Source organism: Propithecus coquereli, unplaced genomic scaffold (genome assembly GCF_000956105.1).
Source record: "Propithecus coquereli isolate 6110/MARCELLA unplaced genomic scaffold, Pcoq_1.0 Scaffold557, whole genome shotgun sequence".
Classification (NCBI taxonomy): domain Eukaryota; kingdom Metazoa; phylum Chordata; class Mammalia; order Primates; family Indriidae; genus Propithecus; species Propithecus coquereli.
In genome coordinates this window covers 57189-72240 of record NW_012151474.1, presented here as the reverse complement: position 1 = coordinate 72240, position 15052 = coordinate 57189, and the positions used below count along the sequence as shown (strand labels likewise).

Here is a 15052-nt window from a genome sequence, read left to right as displayed (position 1 = left end):
TCCTGTCCCTTTAAATAGTCTCCTTTGGTTTGGTTTTGTTGTTATTGTGTTTTGTTTAAGTGCTTGTTACCCAGGGAGAGAGAAAGGAAGTACAGGGGAAATGAGAAGGATGCACAGAACCGTGGAGAAATCTTTAAAAGTGAACCAGTGGGATTTTGTTTCAGTAAAAACTAAACTGGGACTAGTCTCCTTTTCCCAAATCCCTTTCTACCTTAGATGTTTCTTTGGATGGCTCTCAGTTGCTGTCTTAGAATTAGAGCCCCTTCCTGTGCGGGTGACATTCGGGCCAAGCTGCTCAGGCTGCGGTCAACCCAAGCATGAATCGTCCTCTCCGTAACACGCAGTTGCATTTCAAACAGGGCGCCCCTCGTGCTGCCGAGCACCTCCCGCGCTTGCAGGCGTTCCAAACGGCCAGAACTGTTAAAGTCAATCCCGATGCTCCCCAGAAAAATGCTCGCTTCTTCGTCCTTGAAGTAAGTGCAACTCTGTCTGTTTGCCTGACTAGGGGTCTTATCTGGCTTGCCGAAACATCGAAGACCTAGACGTTTTTGCCAGAGCACAGGAAGTTAAAGTGGACCCTGATAAACCGCTGGAAGGCGTTCGGTTGCTGGCGCTGCAGGTAATCCTACTTCCCTGAGCCGAGGCCCGGCCACCGAGGGGACGCATTCTCCAGGTGGCTGGTAAATGCACGCAGTCCTTTGTGCAGAAAGGCGGCGCTTCCGGCCCCCTCCAGTGCGGAATGTGCCCTTGGTGTTTTTTCCAAGCACAGTCCAGGAGTCTGCCGGTTGTTTGGCGTTCAGTTAGAAGTCCCAAATGTTTCTAAGTTTAGAGATAAAGGATGTTCAAAGCCCTGTTACTCAGGCTTCAGCACAGGGAGAGGAACCAGGCAGAACCAGCAGTGTCCCAGAGTCGAGGAGTTGTAGCTACAGTAGAGGACCTGCCACGTTGCCATCGGAAACAAGCGTGCCAAAGAGTTTACTGCACTCGGAATCCTTGCTTCTTGGTGACAAATGGCCACTTGTTACTATGTCGTGCTCTAAAGCTAGAAAGACCGTGATAAAGAGCTGGAAATGTTTTTCTCAACACTGTTAAACTTTTTAAATCCAGACATGCTTTTATAATAAATTTTGATTTCCTTACCTCCCAAACAAACAAACAAAAAATGATGGCATTAAGCCATTCTCAATTCAGAAGAGAAAGATTAAAACATTTTTAATTAGTTTTGCTACATTTGTAATATACGTCTTTGAAAATGTGATAAATCGTGAGTAAGACATCTGACAAATGTGTCCCTAAAATATATAAATTAGAACACTGTTTCCCATATAGGCCCCTTTTCAAGGAAAAAATAGCTTCCTCAGGGTTGATTTAAATGAATTTATTATAATCTAATATGTATAACTATAAAATTTGCTATACATTTTAATACTCAGAGCTTTTATACAACTGTAAAACCAAAGTAGGCCAGGCCTGGTAGCTCTCACCTGTTACCCCAACACTTTGGGAGGCCAAGGTGGGAGGATTGCTTGAGCTCAAGGGTTTGAGATCAGCCTGGGCAACATAATGAGACCCTGTCTCTACAAACAATTTTTTAAAAAATTAGCCAGGCGTGGTGGTGTGCACCTGTCGTCTCAGCTACTCAGGAGGCTGAGGCGGGAGGATCGCTTGATCCCAGAAGTTGGAGGCTATAGTGAGCTGTGATCACACCACTGCACTCCAACCTGGGCAACAGAGCAAGACCCCATCTCAAAAAAAAATCAGCATATAAATTAAATATAAACAAAGCTATAAAAGCAATAACATTCGAATGACCCCATTAGTTTGATGTAACAGTTGGTGGTGTTTTCCTGAAACAAATTGCTGCTGCTAATGTGAACCTGGTCCTGAGGGTCCCACTACAAGATCTTTGGGATTCTGCCTCCTGCTGACACGAGCTGTGGGTGGCTCGGTTCTCCCACTGCTGTTGTCAGGTCAAGCTCCTGAGAAGCCTCCATTAGACAGGGCGCCTGCCACACTGCATGGTAAAGTGAATGCCAGAAAGTGCTTTTACAGGGACAGGAGCACTGTAGGGAACTGCTCTGGTTCTCCCATCAGCTCCCACAGGAGATCACTCTGTCTGCTGATGGCAGTTCAGCCCCAACAGAGACCTCTGTGCAGGCTTTCGCAGAAGGGCAGCTTCTCGTAAGCCTTAGGTTTCCCGTCAGTGAGTCACTTTGATGAACTGGAAGTTACAGTCATCATAGCAGCAGTGAAGGAAAGCGTCGCTGCGTGTGAGACAGGCCCGTCTGAACGTTTTCGCTGTGCTGTTTAATTCTCAGTAGTCCTAGGAGCCATCTCTGTTCCCATGTGACAGTTGAAGAAACCGGGCACACAGAGGTGAAGTAGCAAGTCACATCAGTCGTGGTAGAGCCAGAATTCTGGCCCAGCGTTCTGGCCCCAGAGCCAGTCTTCGCGTGTGTGAGGTTCACCTGTCGGCCCCTCAGAGCTCAAAATCAAAAGCCTTCGCGGTGCGGAGAAGAGAGTTAGCCAGGGCGGCCTGGGAGAGGCGTGCGGCCAGCAACACGGCGGGTGTCTGAGCTCCTCCCTTCTCCATCCCTTCACTGATGGGCTTAGATAAAAACCGAGCTATAGAGAATCTGCCAGGTCGCAGGCTCTGTGCTGGGCCAGGATGTAGTGATGAGAAAGACACCGGCACACATGTGGTCCCCGTGCTCCGGCACTTACAGGTCTCGGTGGTTTTTGGAAACTTTAATGGGTTTAAGAATCCCTGGGAAGCAGGTAAAAATCCACATTCCTCAGCCCAAATTGGGCCGCATTATTGATTTTTGCCTGTAATAATTTTGAATGGCAAATAAAGGAGAATTAGCAAGTTTAATAAACACCCGCCTCTTTGTAGTAAGGCAATGCAAAGTAGTAATTTTAAGTGAAATTGACCCCCACATATTATTTGATTAGGTTTGCAAACAAGTAATTTCCTTGGCACACTACTGCCTGCACCAGAAAAAATGCAGATAGTAGTAACTCGCTTCCCTTCCTGAAATGGTAAAAACATATATAAGAAAGTCCTATGTAACATTTAATTTTGTAATTTATTGACTTTCTTTTCTTTAGAGTAAGAAAACGTTGTTGGTTCCAACACCACGACTGAGAACGGGGTTGTTTAATAAGATCACACCACCCCCCGGGGCAACTAAAGACATCCTGAGAAAATGTGCCACCTCTCAGGTAAGCGTCATTTACCAAGGAAAGAACTGTTCTCTGCTGAGACTTCTGATGAGTCAGAATAGCGGAAAATAGCATCGTGAAATTTATTTTCAGTGGAGCCAAGTGAGCAGAGATGTCATTAAATTGTTCGGCAGTTTTGTCGTTAAGGGAGCCAAGTAAGAAAGCTGCGAATCCATTTCTGTAACTGAATTTCTATTTTGCACCAAGTTAGGAAGTTATAAATTCCTTTGTATAAGAAAAGGTAGAGCAAGTTGTCTGGTACTCTGGTACCCTCGGGTATTAACCTGTGACATCCTTGGCTACCGTGTGGCTTTTTCTTATTCCCAGCCTGTCCGTCACACGCCCCCAGAGCAGCTGGACAGACGGGATGGAATTTCAAAAATATATTCACATGGACATCGCCTCACCAGTTCTAAATAAATAATTGCCGACAGTTGTACATATAAGGTTTTTTTGAATTCCTCACAATCTAGTAAAATCAAAGTGTGTAAATATTATATTTGGGTGCATTATAATAAAATTTGTCTTGTATTTTACAGCTAAAGAAATAGAATTTGATGACTTTTTTAAAGAATCCTAAAGTAAACTCCAAGTCATTTGATTTCTAATCTCCCGAGGATAAAAAATAAGACAATTTAAGATATTCTTTTTTAAGGGATTTGCCACTTAAGCCTAATGTATAAAAATTGAATGTTTTATTGTTTATTTGTTGACACCCTGTCTTATCCCAAAAATAGAATTTGGTGCGGCTTACAAAAATATATACGATAAAGTAAAAAAATAAAATATATGTAGATAAAGGAGCAAAGGAAAAATAAAGCTAGAAAAATAAGATGAAACCGTGGTTATGGTCAAAGTTCATGAATGCAGACCACGTGCTCCTCTGCGGTTGGTGGCTGCCTGGCCCCAGGGCCACTGTGGTGTGGAGAAAACCCAGGCTCTCCCCCTGGGGAGGGCCACGGACCAACCCCTGCACTGTGACTGTTGGGCGACCCCCAAATAACCGCATACACTGACCCCGTAAGGGGCGTGTCCTGTCTGTGTACTGGCAGCAGACCGGGCCTAATGCCACGTGGAATGCTCAGCTGCTGTTGGCCGTGGGACCACGTGACTTTTCCCTAGAGTCACTTGTAAGGCGTGTTGTGAGAATCATGGAATCGTGAACATCCTCAGCTCCCCTGTTCTTTAAGTGCAGCCTCCGTCAGGTAGTGCAGATGGGTGTGCTGTGGGAACGTTTTGGTGGAGTAAGTAACGTTTTAGAAGTGTTCCGTACATAAAGATGATGGCCTTCAGTATTTTGTGTTGAATAAGTATGTCATACGGCGTTTACTGATCGCGTCCCATGTGCTAAATGCGCAGGGCGTGAGGAACTACAGCACACCCGTGGGCTTGGACTCCAGAGTCCTCGTGGATTTAGTTGTGGTGGGATCCGTCGCCGTCTCCGAGAAAGGTGAGATCACAAGACAGGAACTCCTCGACGTGACCGCTGCTCCTGGAGCTTGCTGCTTCACAGTTCTCTGTGTGTCTGCTGGAAGTTGGGAGCTTCTGCTTTCTGGACACGGGCCGCATCTCCGAGGCCACTGCATTTCTCGTTCATGTCGAAGAATCGACTCGTCCCTCCCTGCCTGGCCCCAGCTCGACACCTTTACAGCATTTTTACTTTTCTTTGCAGGAAAAATCAAGTGAGGTAACTGTCTTTTCAGGCGGTGACAGATTTTCTCTCTGTTTTTAAGTTAACTGGAATTGGAGCTGAATTTATTTGCAGTGTGTCAGTAAATAGTTGGTCTTGGAGGGACTCCAGCAAATGGAAAAGTGTCAGGTTCTAAGCTGTGTTTGTCATGCAGCGGCAGCCTCCTAGACAACACGGCGTGGCCCTCGGACTTCCTCTGCCTGGAGCTTTGCCCACAGCAGGTGACACAGACCGCTCTCAGGCCACACGGCCAGGGGGCCCTTGTGGAGAAGGCAGGGTCCCCACGCCACCCACTCTTGTCTCCACCTGCAGCCTGCGCTCTCTTCCCAGCAGTCACTCTGAGTGGGATGTCGTCATTCTTCATTCTCTGCTCTTAGTGTGTTCGCAGTGTCAGGTGCTTTAGCCGTGCCTTCATGGTCGGTACCCACGAGCCCACGTTCCTGTGCGCCACAGCGCGTGGGCGGGATGCGCACGGGAGCTGGACTGTGCTCGGTGCTGGAGACGAGTCGGGACCGGCAGGAGTGGGGGTCAGCGGAGAGACCCAGGAGCCCCGCCAGCCTGGAGCAGGGTGTCGCTTCAGAAGCGGCCCCAGGGCCGGCTCTCGTACACGGGGCATTGTCGAGGCAGGTGGCGCCGAAGGGCTCGAGGGCAGAAGGGACAGTGTGTCCACGTAGCCTGGACCTCGGGCAGGTTGGGGCTGGCTCCTCAGAGGCCTTGAGGCCAGGCGATGGGATTCGGGCTGGTCTTTTGGCTGTGGGATATTTACAAAGGTCTCCTCTTGAAAAGGAGCGTCAGGAGTTTTCCTTTTTAGTTCAGGAAGGTATAAAGAAGCAAGCTGTTTTTAAGTGTCATCATTCATTTTTAAACGTTGTCATTTGCCCCCGTGCCAATAGTAAAGCAGCCATTAGCTGTGCGCCTGAGTGGAAGGTCGAGTAGCACAGAGAGGTCCACCGTGTGTTCTCCCGGTCCCTTCCCCAGGTGCCCGCTGTTGGGAGTCCCTGGCGTGGACTCACGTGCGTGCCAGCACGCGTGTGAGATGCTGCTGTCGTCTGTGTTGTGGGTACGGATTCTGTACACGCCCTTTACCTGCTTTCACAGAAGCGGTGAGAGCACGCACGGAGCTGTGTGCCTTTTTGGTGACCGGTGTCAAAGGTTTCTGCCTGTTGGTGCAGACGGGCTGCCCTGCTCACCTCCCACCGAGCAGCTGCACGGTGTCCCGCGTGGATGTGCCACGATAATGTACCCGGCCCTGACTGCCGGGTGCACACGTTGCTGGTTATTTAAGTTCGGTTTGGTCTTTCCCTTACGGATGGCGCTAGAGTGAGGGACGTTCTGTCGGATAGCCCGGCCGTAGCTTTGAGCTGCCCACGGCAAGATCCCCAGGAGGGGACTGCCACACTGAAGGGTGGACTTCAGACCTCGGTGGATGTTGCCAAACTGCCCACCAGGGCAGCTGCTCACTTGCGGTCCCCAACAGCGAGTGCCCCGCCTCTGTCCCTGCTGGCTGACCGCGGCTGGAGTTGTCACACTGCCTGTGTTCCAGGAGGCGGACAGTGAGCCAGGTTTGCCTCTGGGCTTGCATTAGGAGTGAAGGGGAGCATCTCTCACATGTTCACTGACACCTGCCTGTCGTTTCCCGTGAACTGCCCACATCCTTTGCTATTTCCCGTTGAACGGCCTCTCTGTCCTTTCTTTGCGTGCACAGTTGAAGCTTTTTAATTGTCAGAGTCACAGAGTCAGATCTGCACCTCAGAAAAGTGCAGTGACGTGGGTGTCCCCGGCAGTGGTGCTGATGTGGCGCGGAAGCCAGAGTCTGAGCGCCTTGAGCTTCCTGCCGGGCGGAATCGCGGTTCCTGCCGGAGCTGGAAGGCTCTCCGCTCTTCACCGTCTTCTGCACGGTGGGCTGGTGCGAGAGGCCGCCAACCCAGGCTTGATCTTAGCTTCCCTTCGGGTTCAGGTAACCCGTTCGTTCTGCTTTTGTGTATGGATTTAGAAATGGCGTCAGTACTGCCCACACGGCCCCTCCCTCGGAACTGGGGGGATAAACTGGGTGACTATTCAGTCCTTTTTAAGTGACAGGGCTGTGTCTTCATGTATCCCTGACTTAAGAGTTTTTGTTTTCCCTCTAAGGTCAATAGATTAAAAATATTTAGCTTTTAGTAAGAATTTGTTCTTAGTCTTTTTAAACACTGCTCTTTCGTTACTGTTAAATGTGAGTCTTGCTAACATAAAGCTTGCATAAATGCGACTTCAGCTTCCCTTTATGACCTGTTTAGAGGTTCAGTGTTGACGTCATTGTTTTAAGTTCTGTACACTTTCATGCTGCTGTTCCCGTCTAACGCCTGACAGCGCATTTGTGGCCGACTGCTTGTGGGCTCCTCTGGGGATCTCTGCGGACAAGCCAGGGATATTGGGTTTGAGTCTTTCCTTCCACCGTGGCCTCATGCAAAGTGCACTCCACAGCGATGCCCACGGAGGTCCTGATCCCGCCCTCGTCTCTTAGGCTGGAGAATCGGGAAGGGAGAAGGTTACGCCGACCTCGAATATGCCATGATGGTGTCCATGGGAGCTGTCAGCGAGGCGACGCCGGTGATCACCATCGTCCACGACTGCCAGGTGCTTGCTGTGGACGGGCTGAGCGGGGCCACTGCCAGGCTCCGCAAGGGCACAGGGTGAGGGGAGAGACTCGGTCATCTGCGCTGGCACCGTGCTGGGTCGTGAGTGTGTCGTGAGTCATGTTGATGGGCTGGGGTGGGACCTGCTAGTGGTGCGGCAGCTGAGCCTCAGCCCCAGTGTGGATTTGGGGGTGCTGCTCCCAACAGCCTCGCGGTTCCCGCGGAGCAGAGCAGTGGCGCCGTGTCCCGGCAGCCGCTCTACGCCCTTGTGTTGGACCAGGTGGTGGACGTCCCTGAAGCACTCCTTGAGGGTCACGACCTCACCGTCGACTACATCCTCACTCCAACCAGAGTCATCGCCACGGGCTGTGAGCGCCCAAAGCCAACGGGGATCACCTGGTCCAAGGTGGGTCATTGCCTCGGCCAGCTCTGGCCTGTAGCTTAGAGGCCCCTCCCCTTTTCTAGTGCGTTCTGTCTGCCATGGCAGCTGCTCAGTCCTGGTGTGGCTGCATGTTGGAGTCGCCCGTGGAGCTTTTGAACAGTTTTGCTCCTAAATCGCGATCTCCAGGCCCTGCCCCGGGAATCTCCTTACAACCCTCTGCGATTCCGACAGCAGCTGGCTCGAGGTCTGCTTCACAGGGGACAGCAGGGACCACGCTGACGAGGCTGCCGCCGCACGGCTCCAGCTGCCGGCTGCCTTTCATTTCTACGAGTTTTCTGTCGCCCGCTTATGGCATGGTCTGTGCGGCCCTCTCTCTTCAGTCTTCCCTTTTATAAATCCAGATTTTCTTACTGCACACCTGCATCCCCGGCAGAGCTAACCTGAGTACAAGGCGGCGTCAAAGCCCTCCTAAGGTTGTGCCTTTGCGATTTTTACCTCCAGACGAGGTAATGGCACGTCTTGCAAATTAGTCTGCGACAGGAGCTTGACCCCACAAGCCAACCTGTAGGGTACGCTGGTGTCTCTGCTGGCAGCAGCCAGAACTACTGAGACAACATGGAGCGACTGTGCTTCCCGTGGAATAGGCACATTTGCCGCGCGTCTCCCGCTCTTTAAACCAGGGCATTCAGAGTCCGAAATGCCTTCCTTGGGGCACGGGTAATCAACAGCATCCACCTTAAGGAGGAACCCAAATAAAGCAGCTGGTGCTTTTACCTGGCCCACCGGGGCCTCTCCCCGCAGGCACCCCAGGGGGGCAGTGTTGGGGTCTCCTCGTAGGTCGGCCCTGACAAAAGCAGAGAGGAACAGCACTCGTGACCCGGAAGTGGATGGGCAGCCCTTCCAGTTGCACCAGGAGCGCTGGGGAGAAGTGGTCACCGTCCTTCCTGAAAATTGAAATGTCCCTTGCTGTCTTCCTTAAGAGCTTGGGTTCACCCCAGAACTCGGGTCTACGGCTTCCCGATACGTGGAAGCCAGCACGCTAGCCCGCAGCGAGACCGGCGTCCCCGTGGAGCTGAGCACGGGCGTAGGGGAGGTTTCACAAGGGCTTGGCTGCAGCGAGGTTGCCGGCAGTCCCTCGTGGCCAGCACTTCGGAGAGGACGGCCCAGGGCAGCCGTATTAGAAAGATTCCGGGTGGCCTCTCTAGAAGGAGAGAGAGAGATTGGGACAGCCATGGTTACAGTCAACAGATTTTAACAAGACAAATGCAAAAGTAGTAACAAATGGGGTCATCAGACATGCTGGATGAACATAATGCTTCTTACGTAAAAGAAAACCAAATTCAGCCAAAGTCCCCTAGGATGGGGCCAGCTACTCCGGTGGGTGCCGGGCCTCGGGGCCTCCCGGCTTGGGGAGACCCTTGTCCAGGAAGTGGTCATTGCTCGTGGGGCCTTGGCGAGAATCTCAAACTTTTGAAAGGCCATTTCTCACGTTTGCATCCTGTGTTTTCAGTTCTCCCTCCCACTGGCCGTCACACGCTGTGTTCGTTTACACGCGCCTCAGGGGAGAGGAGTGGGGAGCAGCGTCCTCTGTGAGCAGCAGTCCTAGGACGTCGAAGCGCAGTTTCGGATCCTGTATAAAACGTGTTCTCTGGAAACACGTCGCTGACTGTGAACTGGCACCTGCTACACTGGGCGATAGGTCTAAGGCACTAGTAGCTGCTTTTGTTTTAAAGGAATTATTGTATTTGACCCAGTAATTTACCTTCCAGCAATCAGTCCTAGGGAAATATTTACACATTCAGGTAAGGATTTGTATGTGTAATGTAGTGTCTTAAAATAAGGGGGAAAAGTCAACAATTTAAGTGCAGACAGCCTTTTAAAAAATATTTAACAGTGTGAGAAAACGCTCATGGTGTCAAGTAGGAAAAGCACAACGTAAAATTATATAAGCTTGATATGTAATTTGGTATTCTCATTGTGTCAAAGGGCAGAGAAAAGACTGAGGGAACGTATCAGTGTATTAACAGCAGTTATCTCTGGAAGGTGGGACTTCAGATTTATTTTCTACTCCCCCCAATGTTTTATGAAAGCGTATATTACTTTTATGATCAACAGTATTCAGTGGATAAAACAGTAAACGTGATAAACATTTTCCGTGGTAGACATTCTGCGTCGTGTGTTGGAATCCGGTCACACAGCACGGCAGTAGGCAGTCTCTGTTCCCAGCATGCTCTGGGGCGGCAGAGATGAGAATTCAGAAACCAAAATGCTAACAGCGAAATCTGCACTGGCCGTGAGCTGCCCCGCCAGCCCGCCTGCGCACAGGAGGCGTTCTGTCAGCCGTGGCTCGGATCTGCCCAGATCGTTCCGCGACTACAGAAACCGCCAGCCTCTGGCGCGGTGGCAAAGCCGCCTGTCACGAGGGAGGTTTTCCACACAGGACTCATGGGGGAGTGAGCTGACGAAGCCTTGTCATCCCGTACCCAAAAGCGTTGCTCGTGAAAGGAGCGATTTTATTGAAAGGAATGCATTTGTGCGTTTCCATTCTAAAGACGCCCCGCACGGGCCAGTGCCAGTGCTGTGGGTTTCCCGTCAGTTCGTGGTGTGTGGTTAAAACGTTCTCAGTGTCCCGCAGGTGGTTATAGTTTGTGTGTGCGCGACTCACGATAAAGCAGCTCCCTTGGCGAGCACAGGGGATACGTTTTTCTTTCACACGTTTTAAAACTGGATCCTGCTGCAGAAGCTGAGTGTGGAGCTCGGGAACACTCGCTTCTGCTCCAGGCAACCTCGAGGCACCACTGCACAAACACAGGTGGCAGTCACGGTAACGCGAGGACGTGAAACTGGGCCGCGGCAGCTCCGGAGTGGGCCCCACCAGAGCCGCGGTGTCACCAGGAGGCGCCCCCACAAGAGGTGCTCTGGCCTGCAGCTCCTGCCGTTGCGCTCGGAGCCGAGGAACTCTTGGGCTTTCAGGTGAACGCACAGCCGTACTCACTGTGATGACAGTTTTAAACTTCATCAGCCAGTAACTTAAGAAGTCCTTGAAAATCGAGTTATGACCGGTTTACATCTGCTTTTCAGTATTCCAAAATCAAACGAAAACCTGAACTCTTTGCGGAGGTAGAATGGGGGTTCCACCTTTGGAAAGGTGTGGGCAGGAGTTTTGTTGGTTGGACTTAGATCACCTTTGGAACTCGCTGGAAGCAGAGCTTCTAGAATACGATCCTGGTCTGTGAGTTCAGTGGCCATGTGGCGGATGAGTTCAACAGAATGGCAGAGGGTCCAGGGAGCAAAACCTTTCGATGAGAAGCGTAGCTGCACCTGGCGGTTTTGTTCATGGCGTGGGTGCGATTGGCTTTTCCTTCGTGTCTCAGCACTGGGAAGGGTGAGAAGGAGCAAGTCTTTCCTTCTAGAGTCTTTCTGTGGCGACCAAGAGTCCGTTTGCCATCACAAGACCAAAACAGGTGCCCGTCACCTGCCAAGGCTCCGACCCCAAAGCGAAGGCTTTGCAGGCAGTGGAGATCATTTTCTACTTAGCACCAAGACAGAGAACCGGGCGTTAAATTAAAGAGGAGTCGGAGCCTTTAGGTTTCCAAGAAGGCACTTGACTGTTCTTGGGTGTTTGTGTTTCTTTAAATATCACTCCCATTTCCTGATTCTTAACCTGGGGCCTGCGCACCCCTTGTAGTTTGGAGAGCCATGAAAAGTCTTCAGCGACCCTGGGAAATGGTGCACAGAACTGTGGGTGAGCCATTTTTGGAGGGAACCCCAGCTCCTCACCAAGGTCCCTGTCACCCTGCCAAGGATAAGAACCGTGGCTCTAAGTTTCGCATTATTCTGAATGTAATGAGAACACCCGTACTGCCTGAACTGTTAGGTTTTGTAGAAAAATGTGTAATTGTCGTGTGCTACGCTGTCTTCAGACGTATCTTCTTCTCTGGGTAGGAGGCCTTGCCTAAGAGTGCCGGCTTTGCTTTTCCCCTCCCTGGGCCTCCGGAAAACAGAGCAGCTGCCGTGGCTGTGGGGGGGTGATCCGGAGGGCTCGCGTGGCTGGGGTGGGGGCTCAGCGCTACAGGTTGGCGACAGCTTCCGTTTGAGACGGTGGGAGTCCCACTTCCCCGTTTGTGCAGCCTGGCAGATAGTCCAGAGGTTCGTGTGGGTGTGGGTGGCAGATGCCCCTGGCATGACTCTGTCCCTTTGGGCACCCTGAGAACAGCCGGAACCGCTTTGCCTTTCAGATCAGCCGTGAGATGATGGAGAAAATCCCGGTACTGAGGCGGCTCCGCGAGCAAGAGAGGCAGGCTGGGAAGGACGTCGCCCTTCAGGGTGAGCCCGGGGACCCCAGCAGCCACCAGAAGGCTCCTCCAGGCACTGTCACAAGACCCCAGAACGTGCCTGGGCTAGAAGAAGATTCTGTGGGAGCAGCCCGTGGCTCCCTGCAGGGGGAAGGAGCCCCATTTGCAGCCGACGTCTACGTTGGGAACCTCCCCCGGGACGCCCGCGTGAGTGACCTGAAGAGGGTGCTGCGGGAGCTCGGCGCGGCCCCCCTGCGGCTCACCTGGCAGGGGCCGCGGCGCAGGGCCTTCCTCCATTACCAGGACCCGGCCTCGGCTCAGCGGGCCCTCGCCTGCTTGCAGGGCCTGCGCCTGGGCCCCGGCACCTTGAGGGTGGCACTGGCCAGGCAGCAGAGGGACAAGTGACCTGGCGGGTGGCTGGGGGTGCAGGGCCGCGCTGCACAGACACCCTCACCATCACCCACCATGTGACGTGGGACAGCCTGTTGCTCTGGGTCCTGTGGACGTGGCCGGACGTGGCAGGGCTGGTGCTGTGTGAGCTGCTCAGTCTCAGTCCTTCCCAGGAAGTCACAGCGCAGGCTCCGCGAGCGGGCGCAGTGGCCACGTCTATGCTGGGACACTCGGGAGGCTGCACACCCCGGCTGAGTCAGGTTCTGGTCTGTCCCGGTCCGTGAGCCTGTCTGTTCTCTGGAGGGACAGAGAGTCCAGAGGGCTCGGGGGCTGAGTGAGCAGTGAGCAAGTGGCAGTAGGCGGGTGACGGGGATTTCGGATCTGGGAGGAGGGGGCTAAGAGGAGAAGACGGATGAGGGATCCTGCCCAAGAGAAGCCCTGGCAGTGACCGCCGCAGGGCGCGGGACCCTTGGCTGGCTGGAGCGGAGAGCCACGCTCCAAAGCGCGAAAGCCCAAGTCATGCAGTCCCTGGGTACAAGGTGCTCATCACAGCCCAGTCTCAGTGTTACTCGGTGGACACCCACGAGGCCTTCCCGCTGCCCTGGGCACCTCCCCAGCCCCCCCCACCGCCCCACCCCCGGCGCGAGCACCAGCTCTGGCCGGGCGGAGGCTTTGTCGTGGGAGACTGGGTCTGGAATGAGTTGCAGCCCAGCCCACATTGTGTGCAAATGCGCACATGCTCACATCTGCGCGGCGCCGCCTGTGTTCGGGCTTTCCCTCCAGTGCTCTGTTTCTAGAAGCCAGCTGGGTTTTGGCTGAACCGCCCTTTCTCAACAGAAGTGCTTTTGCAGTCGGTCCTGGGCAAGAAGTCAAAACAAGCATTTAAGTGGAGGTTTTACATTTTTCTAATGTATATGTGTTGGAAATTTCTATTTTTTAGCCAGAGGGTTTCACTGAGTGTATTTTAAGCACGTTATCGTGCCCCAACAGGGCAGGCCCTGCATGCACTTTAAAGAGAATGTTCTCAGGACTCTCTGTCTTCTCTTGGAAAGGGCATTTCTTGTTGGTCTTACAGTGAAAACATTGTGGAGACTTCAGAAAGAAACTCTGTCCTCAGACAGATGTGCTTATTAAATGCAGACTTCTTTGCCAAGGTGTCATGCATAAAATGAGGGGGTAGAACTGTCTACGGTGCCACAAGCTGGCCCCCAGCCCCTGGGCTCTCCCCTGGGCCTGGTGGCCCGCCCCTCCTATGCAGCTGGTTCATGCGTCACGAGGTGCTCAGCTCACAGCCAAGTGGCAGCTGGTTACACTCACCACCTCACCCTGTTTGTTCGTTTTTTTCTATCTTATATTTGAAAGATTCTTGTTTGTTTTTTATTTGCTTTTTGATCGTCCCCTTGCCACCATGAGGCTGGCAGCTGCAGGAGAACAGCTAGAACAGCTCCTGGCCGATGGGGAGCAACTCAGTCACAGCTGTGTCTTCTGTGCACATGGACCCATTGGAGCCAAGGGATAGAGAAACTGATCCTGATCCCACCATTCGAGCTCCTGAATCCAGCCGTGCCTGATGCAAGATCCGCCCTCAGACTGTGGGGTTACACAAGTCGATAAACGATCCCTCCTGGGCAAGCCAGGGTGCTTGGGTTTTCTGTCACTTGCAGCCAGAATAATCCAGGTATATTGACATGCAGATATGCTGAAATAGTTCCTCATTTTTATATTTGTGGAAAATAAGACTAAAGGCCAAGTGTCTGAAAGATGAACACTGCGAATGTATCAGCCTGCGTGCTTTTAACTGTCCCGGCCTAGCCTGGCAGGCCTGTGAGGATCGGTGCTCCAGGCCGCCGCGGAGAGCGCCGGAAGTGAGACACGTGCTCAGTGACCCAGCGTTTTGCTCCCAAGGTTCGAGTCTCGTTAGTGCCAGGATCGTATCATCCCACGGTGACAGGGGTGACGGGGCCATGTGGAAACGAAGCCCCGAAGGCGTGAGAAGGTGCCCTACGCAAGCTGTCGGAACTCACGGGTCCCACCCCGCGTCTTCCCAAGTGGCCGTGTGGTCTTGCCCGTGCGTGGGGAGGAGACGTGTGCAGGACCTGTGGCTGCACCGTTTCTAGAAACTCACCTTGAACTCGGCAGGAATGAGCACCGGACGCCCAGAAGCGCGGGCTTCCCTGTGTGCTCTGCTCCCAGGTGCGCGCTGCGGGCAGGTCACGTACCTGTCCCAGGTTTGGCTTCGTCGTTAGAACGAAAGGTTGAGCTCATTAGTTCTTCAAGTCCTTCCCAGTTCTAATATTCTGTATTTCTTTCGAGGCTAACTGATCACAGTCACTTAGATTTTTTTGTTTGTTTATAAAAGTAAACATTCGTTGTAGAAACTTCAGAATGTGAGAAGTATCACAAAGGGTACCACTTGGGCAACCTTGACATCGCCGCGTACTTATTCCCCTGGGCG

At 52.5% G+C, this 15052-nt stretch overlaps 1 protein-coding gene across 2 annotated transcripts in view; it reads left to right on the top strand.

Annotated features, from left to right (window-relative positions):
- Positions 1-13195, top strand: part of MTHFSD (methenyltetrahydrofolate synthetase domain containing) — a 16132-nt gene extending 2937 nt beyond the window's left edge. The window contains exons 3-8 of one of the 2 annotated variants that reach the window (XM_012657698.1): positions 506-619; positions 3112-3225; positions 4585-4675; positions 7419-7531; positions 7811-7936; positions 12151-13195. In XM_012657698.1, coding sequence (XP_012513152.1) covers positions 506-619; positions 3112-3225; positions 4585-4675; positions 7419-7531; positions 7811-7936; positions 12151-12612 — 1020 coding nt within the window. In that variant the 3' untranslated portion in view covers positions 12613-13195. Of the gene's footprint in view, positions 1-359; positions 474-505; positions 620-3111; positions 3226-4584; positions 4676-7418; positions 7532-7810; positions 7937-12150 lie in introns of both variants that reach the window. The other variant, XM_012657699.1, reaches the window with a different exon arrangement.
- The last annotated feature ends 1857 nt before the right edge of the window (positions 13196-15052 follow it).